At 58.3% G+C, this 11,674-nt stretch overlaps 2 protein-coding genes across 11 annotated transcripts in view; one reads left to right on the top strand and one right to left on the bottom strand.

The window, feature by feature from the left end:
• Positions 1–4,421, top strand: part of SYT7 (synaptotagmin 7) — a 59,513-nt gene extending 55,092 nt beyond the window's left edge. For all 10 annotated transcript variants that reach the window (XM_036995421.2, XM_036995423.2, XM_036995422.2 and 7 more), the window contains one exon: positions 1,105–4,421. In XM_036995421.2, coding sequence (XP_036851316.1) covers positions 1,105–1,209 — 105 coding nt within the window. In that variant the 3' untranslated portion in view covers positions 1,210–4,421. The remainder of the gene's footprint in view (positions 1–1,104) is intronic.
• A 3,952-nt stretch (positions 4,422–8,373) lies between these two features.
• On the bottom strand, positions 8,374–10,419 carry LRRC10B (leucine rich repeat containing 10B). Its single transcript, XM_017652533.3, has one exon. The coding sequence runs from the start codon at positions 10,417–10,419 to the stop codon at positions 9,541–9,543; it is 879 nt and encodes a 292-aa protein (XP_017508022.2). The 3' UTR covers positions 8,374–9,540.
• Between the last annotated feature and the right edge of the window lie 1,255 nt (positions 10,420–11,674).

The raw sequence follows: 11,674 nt of genomic DNA on the forward strand, positions 1-11,674 counted from the left end.
AGGCAGCAAGGGGAAACATGGGTCATCCAGGGGATGCTCCTGTGTGGGGGAAACAGAAAAGGGTGACCTGGGCCCTACAGGGAAGGGCACCAATGTGGGGACATCCCTCAGACGGATGGGATTGCAGAACTTAGCTATGGCAGTGAGGGCAGTACTGGCCTCAAAGCAGAGTGCTGGCCTTGCCTGCCATCTAATGAGGCCCAGGTAGCATGACTGGCCACGTTGTGGTCACTGGTGGGACAATTTCCCGGAATAATGTCACCCACACCCTAGTGGGACTGTGTAGTTCAGGGCCTACTGAGCCTCCTTGACTAGCTGAGGCCAAGGACCGAGGAACCATATTACTTCTAAGCTCTTTTGAAGCTTAGCCTTTCTGAGTTGGGTGTTCTTTGGGTACCAATTGTAGCTCCTTTTGAAACAGTTCTTCTGTTCCTACCTTCTGTTGACTGAACAGGTGGCTGGGCGACTTAGAGAGCACCATGCTCTTAACCAGCCACCAGTCACAAGGCCAGCTGGGGGACACGCACACAGACTCCTCTCACACCCTGAGGCTGTAGGGCCCCTAACAGAGAGGCTGGCAGGATAGAGCTAGTAGTGTAGAGCCAAAAACACCTAGATTTAAATCCTGAGATTAAATCCTAGATTTAAATCCACTTATAAATACTGTGACTATGGGTAGGTCTCTTAACTTTCTACACCATAGTCTCTCCAGCTGTAAAATGGGGATAATATGTCTGCCTCACAGGTAAGGATTCAAAGGTCTGTGTATCTAAATCTCACTGCCTGGTGCATTGAAGGTCCTGGAGGTCGGAGCAATTATAAAGAGAGAGAGACAGGGCTCAAGCAGGCCTGGCATCTAATTGGGAAGGGCCAGCAATGCCCAGGCTCCCAGGTGGAGGCACGGCAAGGAACACGGGTCAGGCTGTCAGGGAGGAGGGATGGAGGGGCCCCCTCCGAGGCAGGTTGTCACGAGGTGGAGGCCCCTGGGCCCCCGTGACCGTGATCGCAGGGTGTCACTGACGGGACAGTGTGAAGCCCTGGCGGGGGGAGGGGGCAGTGTCTGGCAAAGCACCCCTGATGCCATCCTCTCCCCTCTCTCCCCAGATCTACCTGTCCTGGAAGAGCGGGCCTGGAGAAGTGAAACATTGGAAGGACATGATTGCCCGGCCCCGGCAGCCTGTGGCCCAGTGGCACCAGCTGAAGGCCTGAGTGGGGCCAAGGGAGGCCCAGGGGACCGAGGGCTCTGGTCCCCATCATGCCCTCCCCACTTTATGCACAGGCCCAGCCTGGCTCCTCTGCCATGGTGAGGGAGGGCCCTGAGGGCTAGACCAGGGAGGGGTCCCAGGAACCCATTGGGCCCCATTTCTAGGAAGCACCAACCCCATCCCCCAACAGTCCAGCTCTGGGGGAGGGGCTCTGGGAGCCATTTTCCTGCTTTGTCCCTTTCCTTCCTGACTTGCTGATACTAAAGAAGTGGAGGGAGAGTGTAAGGGCCAGACAGGCAGACGGGCAGACCCCTCCAGAGGCCCGCCAGGTGGGCACAGTCCCCCGTTTTCTTTATGGTGGTGCCTGGAGTGGAGAGATGCTGCTCCCCTCACAGTCCCCATGTGGGCCCAGGAGAGGGGAGACCAAGGCGTTTGGCCTCGGCCTGGTCAGGAGAGGCCTGTCCCAGGACAGTTTCAGGTGCCGGCTGGGCCCTGAATGCTGAGGATAGTATATAGCCCGCTCCAAGGTCCTGGAGCCACAGCCCTGTGTACTTGTGTTGTGTCCACTGTGTGCGTGCGTGTGCATGTGTGTACGGGGATGGGGTGCTCATCCCCCTGGGGTCAGCAGTGCTGAGGATTATGCGGAGGGCACAGAGTTTCGTGAATGAGGCAGGGCAGTAGGCTGGGAGCGGAGAGGCATGTGAGGAGTGGGGCAGGAAAGAGGGGCAGATGCCGTAGCTGGGCTAAGAACCAGGGGCCTCCTGCCCCCCACCTCCTCCCCACCCCCACCGTGCTCCCCTCTGCTCAGAGTTATCCAGAAGCTGCTTGCCAGCGCCTTCATCTCTTGAACATCATTTCACAACTGTTAGGCTCCTACTGAATGCATCACGTTCTATCAGGACTCACCTCCTTTCTTTCTCAGGGGGTCCCAAGCCCCCACTAGCTCTCTTCCCTAACACCCTCATCCAGAGACAGTCTCAGCCTTCCCAGATCTCATAAACCAGTCAAGCCAGCAACGTCCTCCATGCCTTCCAGCCTCCTTCCCTCCTTATCATCGCCCCATCCGTGCAGACCCCCCCACACTGCACTCACCACCCCTCCATCCCCCATGCTCACAGGCCCTCCCTCCAGTTCCCTGTCTGGGTCTCCAGTCCTCTCCAGGACGGTCTTCTCACCTTTCCCACCGCTTATGGTCCCTCAGAGCAGTTCCTGCCCCTCTCGGTTTAGGTTAGAAAGCAGGGAAAATTACAGGATTCTGTGGGTTTGAGGTTGCCCCACACAAAGAAGCTATGGTTTCTCTGCCTCAGCTGCTGCAGAGACTCCAACTGTCTTCCCTTAGAGACAGAATATTTCAGTATGAGCCCTGCTTAAGCCTGATCATCCCCAGGTGGGTCCTGGTATTGATACAAGACAGCTGGTGAGTGACAGCCTGGAATCCAGTGGTCCGTGAGCTTGGGCCTGACATTCCGACACACACCGCCAGGTGGCGCCAGGACACCACAGTCTGTGGCCGGGGGTCTGGGACGGCGGTTCTACCCCCAGATGGGACGGGCACTTCAGGAAAGGAGACTGGACAGGGTCCCCGCTTAGAGAGCACGGCAAAAGTATAAGCATTTGAGAACCATTTTCCTTCAGTAAGCTTCCCCTGAGCTGAGCATTCTGCTCTATGCAGGAGATGGGTCACGTTTTTGCTCATATCAAATTTTCTTACATTGAATCTCACGCCCCCGCCCCCGCCCCCACCCCCAGGACCTGGAGGAATACCAAAGCAGGTGAATCATTTTGTAGACTGAAGAGTGCTCACGTAAAGCAGTCACCCACATCCCTTGTAAATCCCAATTTTTCCATATTGTAACTTGACTTAAAACGGGGGTCTGCCCCAACTGCCCCGTCCTTATTGGGCGGTCCGGGGACCAGCCCCCAGCGGGGACAGGAGGGCAGCGACTCTGGAGCCTGCGTGGAATCGAAGACAGTGCTGTCAGAAGCCTTGAGAGGCGGAGGCGATCTGTCACTTAGGATCCTGCGCCCCTCCACCCCGCGGGGCGACCACCTCGCCAGGCCTGCTAGCTTGCTGTGGAGCCCCTGGGGAACTGAACCAAAGCGCACTGAGTGGGCGGGGCTACTGCGTCCCCTTTTCCGAGCCCCGCCCGCGGAGCTCTTGGCCATTCATATGCAGACAGCACCTCTGGGCGGAGTCTGTTCCCAATCTGACCCTACCCAGGCACCTTGGTGAGCCCGGCCTGGGGTTCCCCAGCACCAAGACGCGCAAGCTGGGACGTTGGGGACGGGCGAGAAGCGGTGGGCCGAGGGCCGGGTGGCTAGCACTGAGGAGGTGGGTGGTATGGGGTGAGGGCGGGGACGGTCTAGGATACAGGAGAACAGGGAAGGGGGGAACTTAAGGGTGGGAGCAGGGCACCTGGAGCCCTGCCACCGTCTCAGGACTTCGGGCAAATCACCCACACTCCCGGGGCCTCAGTTTCCCTATCTGTAAATTGATGGTAACAATACTTCACCTACCTCATCAGGGAGGTTGTGAGGCCACTTTCACCTGACCTGGGGGTGCTACCCTGAGCAAAGTATTATCCCACTGTAGCCTGAAAACACGCCCATCTGCCCCTCCCATTGCACAGCCTCCAGGGATGGCTGAGGCTGGCCTGGGCCCATCTATCTCTTCTCCACTGTGTCCCAGGTTCCTCCATGAGCGTCACCTGCCATCTTTGTGGGCGCCCTAGACTTAGTCCTTATTTTGTTCTAGTATCCTTTCTTGTGACCATCTCTCCATGTAACTGCTGTACAAATTCCACCTGCCCCAGGACCCCCAAACCTGCCCCACCTGCCCTGGTGCCACTTGCCAGGGAAGGGACAAGGAAAACAGCCACATAAAAAGCCAAGGGAGGCCCCCAGAGCCCCCAGTCCAGCTGGGGCCCTAGGAGTGGGGCTGGTGGCCGCTGTCTGTATTGTGTTTGAGTTCTTGAGTACACTTGTTTTATAAAAAAAGAAAACCCACTTTCACACACACATACAAAAAAAAAAATGCAATGAAGACAAATGCAGAAAAGCTGAAGAAAAAAAAGGAAAAAGAACCATACAAAATTTTTCCACCACATGCACCCTCTAAGCCAGCAAGATTTCCTCTTTGCAAAATCATATTTTTGTGGGAATGGGCCCTGCTTTTTGTGGCAAGGCCTGTTCTGATTAATAAAGGATCGTGAAAAAGTAGGGCCTTGGCTGTTTCCTCTGTGGGTCCCGGCCCTCCCTCACTAACCAGGGGAAGAGGTAGTGGGATGAGGTGGGTGGGGAGCCTGGGGCTGAGTGTCCCCTAGTCGCTGTTAGGATCTGGCTTCACTGGTGGTGAGGCCCTCCCAAGCTCCCAGCCCATCCTCACATCTAGAATATAAACCCACCAGTTGCCTCAAAGCAGGGGAGCAACACCTCCTCCCAGATCAGGCCTGAAGCAAGGCTTGCTGGGAGTAGAGTCTCCTTGAGTCCTGAAGGGGTGCTTCTCTAGGCCCACCCAGGCCGACATTCCCTCCTTCAGTTCCCAGGGGACTCCCATTACCCTCTAAGGCAGGTCAGAGGAACCAAAGAGGGACCCTCCACCCTCCCACCACCTCCTGAACTCTGGCCGGGCCACTGTGGTTTCAGGCCAGGATTTCCTTGCTGCTCCCTACAGAGATAAGGAAAGAACTCAGTATCTGTTGGCTGGACCTGTGGCTTCTCTCCACCTTTCTCTGGTTTCCTCTTTAGGATTGGAGAAGTCTCTCCAACTCTAAAGGGCCATGGCCAGTCCCAGCCTGAGAGAACTGAGCCCCTGTGTCTTCTCACTCAGTTACTGTGCCTCTGACAAGCTACTTCCTCCCTCCCGGTCTGTTTCATTGGTCCGCCAAAGAGCAATACCATCCCAGCCCCTCTCTGCCCTCTCATACAACAGCCTGCAAAGCTGAGGTCTGGCTGCTCTCAGAGTGCCGCAGAAGGAAGGTGCTACATCTGTCACAGGCACGGAAGGAATGAGCCGACCCCCTCGTGGTCACGTGGCCCCCACTCTGGAGTGCAGGGGCCACCGTGCTCCTGCTCCCAGCTCCTGGATGGGCAGCTGCTTCCTCACCTGCGCTAGTACCCCCACCTGAAGCTGCCTGCCCTGCCCCTTTCTGCCCCATCAATTTCTCAAAACCTGCCTAAGTGTCCTATGAAAAGGCTTTTGGCTTCTGAGCTCTGTTCCAGAGATTGGAGGGGGCCCTCAGGTCAGGTAAGTAGCCTCAAAAGCACCCCTTACCAGAACTTCTGTGCAGGCTCTTTCTGGGAAAACAGCTCTGGAAAACTGGGCCTGAAAGCAGGGACAGCTTGGCCCGACAGGTGGCATCCCCTTGTCATGGGTTCCGGTCTCCTCCTGAACTTGTCACCTCCTCTGCCTTTGCTTCCTTGGGTCTGTCTGTCCATGCCTGCATCAAGAGATTCGCCCAGCCCTCCGTGTGCTGAGACGGCTGTCCTCTGGTGTTTTTTTCCTACAAGTTCCTGCTGGATTTCCCTGCTTTCTGTAAAGCCATCCTGGGCTACATCCCACTTTCCTCTCCTTCCCCCACCAAGTCAGCCAGAAGGGCAGCACTTAAGCACGCTGTATGCCCCAGCCCGGGGCTCCCCTCACCCTCTGTGTCCCTTGAAGATGCCTCCTCCCTGTGTTTGTGTCCTGTGTGTATGTGTTGTCTCGTTTAGATTGTGAGCCCCCTGGGCAGGGATCCCTGTCTGAATATGTGTTCTATGTGGCACACCCAGGTGTGCTAATAAATGTCCATCCTCAGAACAAGAGTGCGCAGGTGTCTTAAGGAAGTTTTGGGTCAGAGGGCTGAGCAAGCCCATGTGGTGGCACCGGAAGCAGGGAGGTGCTTCTGGGCAGGATCTCCAGTTCCCAAGTCCTGAGGGTGGGCAGGAAGAGGGGAATGGCAGTAACAAAGCTAGGAAAAGACCCAGCTCCCAATGCCACCCTCATCTCTGCTGCTCTGCCATCCAGGAGGCCCCAGAGGGCAGGAAGAGCAGGCTACAGTTCCCACCCATTCCGCACCTAGACCTGCCAGCCCAGGACGGAGCGGATCTCCCATGGTGTGGATCCGACACAGGTTAGGAGGCCTAAGACCCATTTATGGGCAAGTGTCTTCCCTGCGCCTGTCCCTTGCCCTGCCATCACCTCTGCTCATTTGTTCTCACAGTCCCCACTGCCTGCCTTCCTGCTCTGATCGCTGACTTTCTTGGCTCTGCCCTGCATCCCTGGCACAAACAGCTATTCCAGAGCTTTCCTGCCCTGTTTCCTCAGACTCAGTGGCCTGCCCACTGCTGACTGCCCTGAGGATAACGTGGGGGGAAGAGAGACATGGCAAGTGGTTCATGTCACAAGTGCCCCTCCAAAATTTATCTCCCCTTCTCCCTGTTCCCCCGAGGCCCATTGAGAAGTCACAGGTGTTAGGAGGGGGCAGGCTAGGACTCCCCGTGCTGTACTATCTCCATCACCAAGGGGAGCCGACGCCCGGTTGTCCCTAGCAACAGCCCCCTTCTTACCCTGGTGTCCCCCTCTCTACATGGAGGCAGAGACCCTCAATAGTGCTCTCAAGCCTGGCATTAACACCTGCTTTAACCAAACTTTAGCTTCCCAGGAGGAACTGGCTCCTGATGGTGGGGTGAGCAGCAAAGCCAGAGACCAGGCCCTGACAAATTTCTCTTCTCTTTCCCTGGGGAAAAGCAGCCTCCGCAGCCCTGCTTGTCTGGTGAACAACCATGGAGAAAGATGCCATTTTGACAGCAAAAGGCAGGGCCCTGTGTGCTCTGGGATGGCCTTGGGGGACTCATCGCAGGCCTTTGCCCCCACCTAGAGTTCCCAAGCAAGTGCAGCAGGGGAAGAGGTACAGGGAGACAGACCAGAGAGAGTCAGGGAATCTGAGCTCCTAGTGCCAGCAGTTATTCCAGGGTGACTGTGGCTCCACCTGCACCCTAACCTCCCTGTCTTAAGATTTGCACAAAGGGAAGGTAGACAAACCCCAGGTTATGTGCAAGACTGAAATGTGTCATCATATCTAAATAAACACAATTCATTGTGTGAGATGGAGAAACTGAGGCCAGGGTGGGGATGCGGGGGGTGGGCAGGACTTGCTCAAAGTCACTCAGTCAATAACAGAACTAGGACTGGAACCCATGCCTGCTGATCCCAGGCCCAGAGCTATTTCCCCTGTGCCATGATACGAATCACAGGTCAGAGGACAGTGTCTGGTCAACTGCAGCTCCTATCCTACCTGAGTAATATGAGATCTCAGATTCCTTCCTCCAAGTTTCCAGACCCCAGGAAGGCCCACTGGCCCTGATGGAGCCTCAACAATGGTGAGCACGGGCACCCTCGGAGCCCTGGGAGGGATCAGGTCTGCAGCCAAGCCCCAGACCCCTCTTCCTCCTGGAGATGGAGGCAGTCTCCCATCTTCCCTACCCACCAGTTCTTTCTGTCTATTCAAGGCTTTCTCTCACTTGCAAGCTGACTGATGGCCCCAGATTCACCCAGCCTCCTCCTAACTCAGGCCCAGCTCAGGGGCCAACAGAGCTGCCCAGCTGTGCCTGACCTTGGAGCCTTGTATGACATCAGCCCAGTTGCCATGGTGATGGATGCTTGAGGTTTTATAATTTTCTTCCTTTTTAAAAAAATCTTAAAATTTTTTTCTCTGAACAATAAGAGGAGAAAGTAATACCATGGCTGAGTAAAAAAAAAACTAAGAGAGAAAGAGACAGTGAAAGAGGAAATGGAGTGAGTGACATGGAAGGAAGGAAGAATAGGGGCACAGAGGGGGAGGAGGGAGCCAGTATAGTGAAAGAGTAAAGGTCAGCCCAGCTTGAGGGAGATTCAAAGTCAATTTAAGAGTCAGCAACCTGGGAATTAAGCTGGAGAAGACTGAGGAAAGGGTGTATGGGTTGGGGGGGGGGTGCCTAGCAGGCAGAGTAAGCTACAGCAAGACAAACCAGCTGTGAGTAGTCAAAGCCATCTGTGACCAAGGACAGGCACTTGTTCCCCAGACAGGACGTAACAGTTGGCTGGGGACAGCCTGACGCAGAACTGGGGCACATGGACAGAGGGCAGTGCCACAGGGAGCCAGGTTCCCCACAGCGATGGGACCTGGTACTTCCAGTACTTATAAATAAACAGGCATGTGGGAAACGCACATTCTTTCTCCAAGAAATATAATTTATGTTTTCAGCCAGTTTTTTTCTCCCTAAAGAAAACACTACCATGTGGGGCTGCTGCCCCTGACAGTGTCCCTGAGTGTCCCCAGCCCTGGCCCTGTCCTCCCATTATTGCTTGAGTGGGAAAGATCTGGCCCTGGGAATTGCACAGTGAGGCCCCACTCCTCAGCCCCTTGAGGCTGTCCCTGGTGACGAGCGGAGGCACACAGTGCTCGTCCCATGCCCCATGCCGTGCCAGCCACACTGACTGTGCCCATTTAAGGGAATGGAGAGTACAGGCAGTGGGAGAGGCTCTGGAGCAGGCTCCCAGAGCAGAGAGCCTCTCTCTGTGCAGGAGGCCCTAGAGGCACAGTGGCTTCTTTTCAACTTGACAGCTGGAAGGCTCAGGCTGTGGAGAAGGGAGGAAGAGCTCTCTGCTCCCAGCAAGATTCCAGGCCCAAGCTGGGAGAGTGGAAGAGAATAAAAGGCAGGGGTGGAGACCCTGCCTTCTGAGCCTCCCTTCCCCATAAAAATTTTAGGGGGCCTGGGAAGGGAGGTGTGTACGATGAGCCCCGGTGGAGGGGCAAGAGCAACTGTGGTGTTAGGGCCCCTATCCCAGTTTCCCATTCCTGTCCTGGGCACCAGCCCCAACTTCAAGCCCCTGCCCCTGGCCCAGGCCCTCTCCCAAGCGTACTTCTGCCTCACAAAGGCGTGCAGTCCACCCAGAGGTAGTGGCTTCTGCACCAGAAAGGGTGGGTCCAGGAGTTCCAAAGTCCAGGAGGAAGGAGGCTGGTGGTCACCCAGACTCAGCCAGAGGTGATGATTCCACAGACAACGGTGATCCTGGTGCTGGGAGGAAGCTGACACCTCTACTGTGTTGTCAGTGACTCTGTCAGAGACTAGTTGGACCTGTAAGGGGACTGGAGGGAGCGGAGACTTCTTGGTCTTAGAACTGCCCAGAGATCAGCCAGGAGGCAGTCATCTTACTACCCTGGAATATCTGAAGATAGTCCCCGGGCCTGCCGGTCCCCCACAGCTCACTCAAAGAAGCCTCTCCGCTGCCCCAAGTAGGGGCCCACAGCTCCCACAGACCCTCCCAGAGCTCCTCCTCCCAGAGTGGCGGAAGTCCATCACCCAGAGCACAGGCTCAGGTGCCCAGTCCTGGAGCGGCTTCCAGGGCTCGGAGGCTGCCCTCGGGGGGCCCCAGAGCCCGGGAGACCCCGCCCCCTATGAGCAGGTCTTCCTCCTCCTCGTCGTCGAAGGCCCGCGCTGGGCACCGAGGCCGCGGCCGAGGCGTGGGCTCGTCGCGCTCGGCCATGCGTTCGACTGCGCCCTCGCCCACGAGGAAGACGGTGTCCGCGACGCGCGGTGGCCCGGTGACCGGGTTGTGATCGTAGGAGAAGACGCGCAGGGCGCGAAGCGGGTGCAGGTCGGGGAAGCCGCCCAGGTGGTTGCGGTCAAGGTCGAGGATGTGCAGGCGGCCCATGCGCAGCAGCGCGGGGGGAAACTCCTCGAAGCGGTTGCCGTAGAGCCAGAGGCCACGCAGGCCCGTCATGCGCGGCAGCTCGGCGGGCAGCGCGCGCAGCCGATTGTCGCCCATCTGCAGGGACTGCAGCGCCACTAGGCGCAGCAGCGGCCGCGGGAAGCGCCGCAGGAAGTTGCCCTCGATCCAAAGGCAGCGCAGGCTCTGCAGCTGCGCGAACTCGGCGGGCAGAGCCAGCAGCCGGTTGCCACCCAGGTAGAGGCGCGTGAGGCGCGGCAGGCGACACAGGCCGTCAGGCAAGCGTTCGAGTTTGTTGAAGTCCAGAGCCAGGATGCGCAGCTCGCGCAGCTCCTCGATCTCCTCCGGCAGCTCGCGCAGCCCGGTGCCGCTCACGTACAGCTTCTGCAGGCGGCTCAGCGCGCACACGGCGCTGGGCAGCCGCCGCAGCCGCCTCCCGCTCAGCTCCAGCTGCTGCTCGCCGCCGCGCAGCTGCTCCTCCGCGTCCGACGGCAGCTCGTCTGGCGTGGACTCGGCGATGCCCATGGTCACGGGCCCCGGCCGGGGCCGGCGCCGCCGCCGCCGACGCGGGCAGACATCTCTGCGCCCCGCAGCCTCCCCGACGGGGCCGAGGCTGTGCCGACTCCGGGGCCCCCCGCCCCGGCCTGCCCCTGCGCCGGGAGGGGGGCCGTGCAGGGCCGGGAGGAGGCGCCCGCTTGGAGCCCCGCCGCCGCGCGCCGTTCTCCGCCGCCCGCCCTCGGGCCTCCCCCGCTCCCTCCGCCGGAGGCCGACTGGCTTAGGTTCGCGCTGACTCTCAGCTCAGCGACCCGTCGCCCTGGCAACCCCCGACGCGCGTGCGGCTGCCAATGAGACGGAGGGAGGGCGGGGTGGGGCGGGGCCAAGGTGCCACCAGAGCCTGGTCCTGGCACCCTTGCCCGACACCCGTCGGCGCTTCCGGGAGCCAGCGCTCGCCAAGGGAACCCAAGGTCGACGCCCCGCAAGCCTGGCACTATGCCAACACAGCCCCGACGTCCGATGCTGTCTACACCTCCAGACACAGCAAACTGCTTGTTGCGGAGTTGTGCGCGTCCAGAGAGGCATGTCCCGGAAGGACCCAAGGATCGAGGAAACGCCGGAGTGGGACCCAGAACTCTGGACTGCGGCTTTCGAGGAGGAACTGAAGAGCAAGATCACTGCCAGCTATTCAGGTCCAGCGGCTTGCCAGTCTCCCTGCGGGGGTCACTTTAGGATAGTAACGCGGAACGGTATTACTTTCTGGTCCTTTCCAGAGTATCAGAGGATTTGCAGGGACTCAGGGGTTGGCTCCGTCCCTCTCCCCGCCCCGGATACCCCCATTGCCCAAACAAATCCCCCGTTAATGCACTCACGCCCCTATCTCCTGCCATGTCTCCCCAGCTGCGCTCAAGGTCTCGCGTAGCTGCCGTGGACAGAAGAGTGGGACAAGTGAGCCGCCTTTGAGCTCCGCCAACGCCCGCTCCCATCGTGTAACTCCTCCTGCGCATGCTCCCACAAACAGGCTGGCGCCGCCGCCTTCTCCGCTCCCATTCAGAGTCCTGCCAGACTCCTGGCAGAAACACTCGCTCCCATTTATTGTGCGCCTGCCACGTGCCCAGCACTCTGCTGACAGCGTGGCACTGAATCTTTGCAACACGCCTATGAGGTAGGTAACCCTCGTTACCCCAGTCTTAAAGGGGGAGAAACTTAGGCTCTGAGAGGTTTGACTTGAGCTGGGTGACTTGCCCAACGTCACCTGGTTGTGAGTAGCTGGAATGTGAACCCA

The sequence above is a fragment of the Manis javanica genome, chromosome 11 (genome assembly GCF_040802235.1).
Source record: "Manis javanica isolate MJ-LG chromosome 11, MJ_LKY, whole genome shotgun sequence".
NCBI lineage: Eukaryota > Metazoa > Chordata > Mammalia > Pholidota > Manidae > Manis > Manis javanica.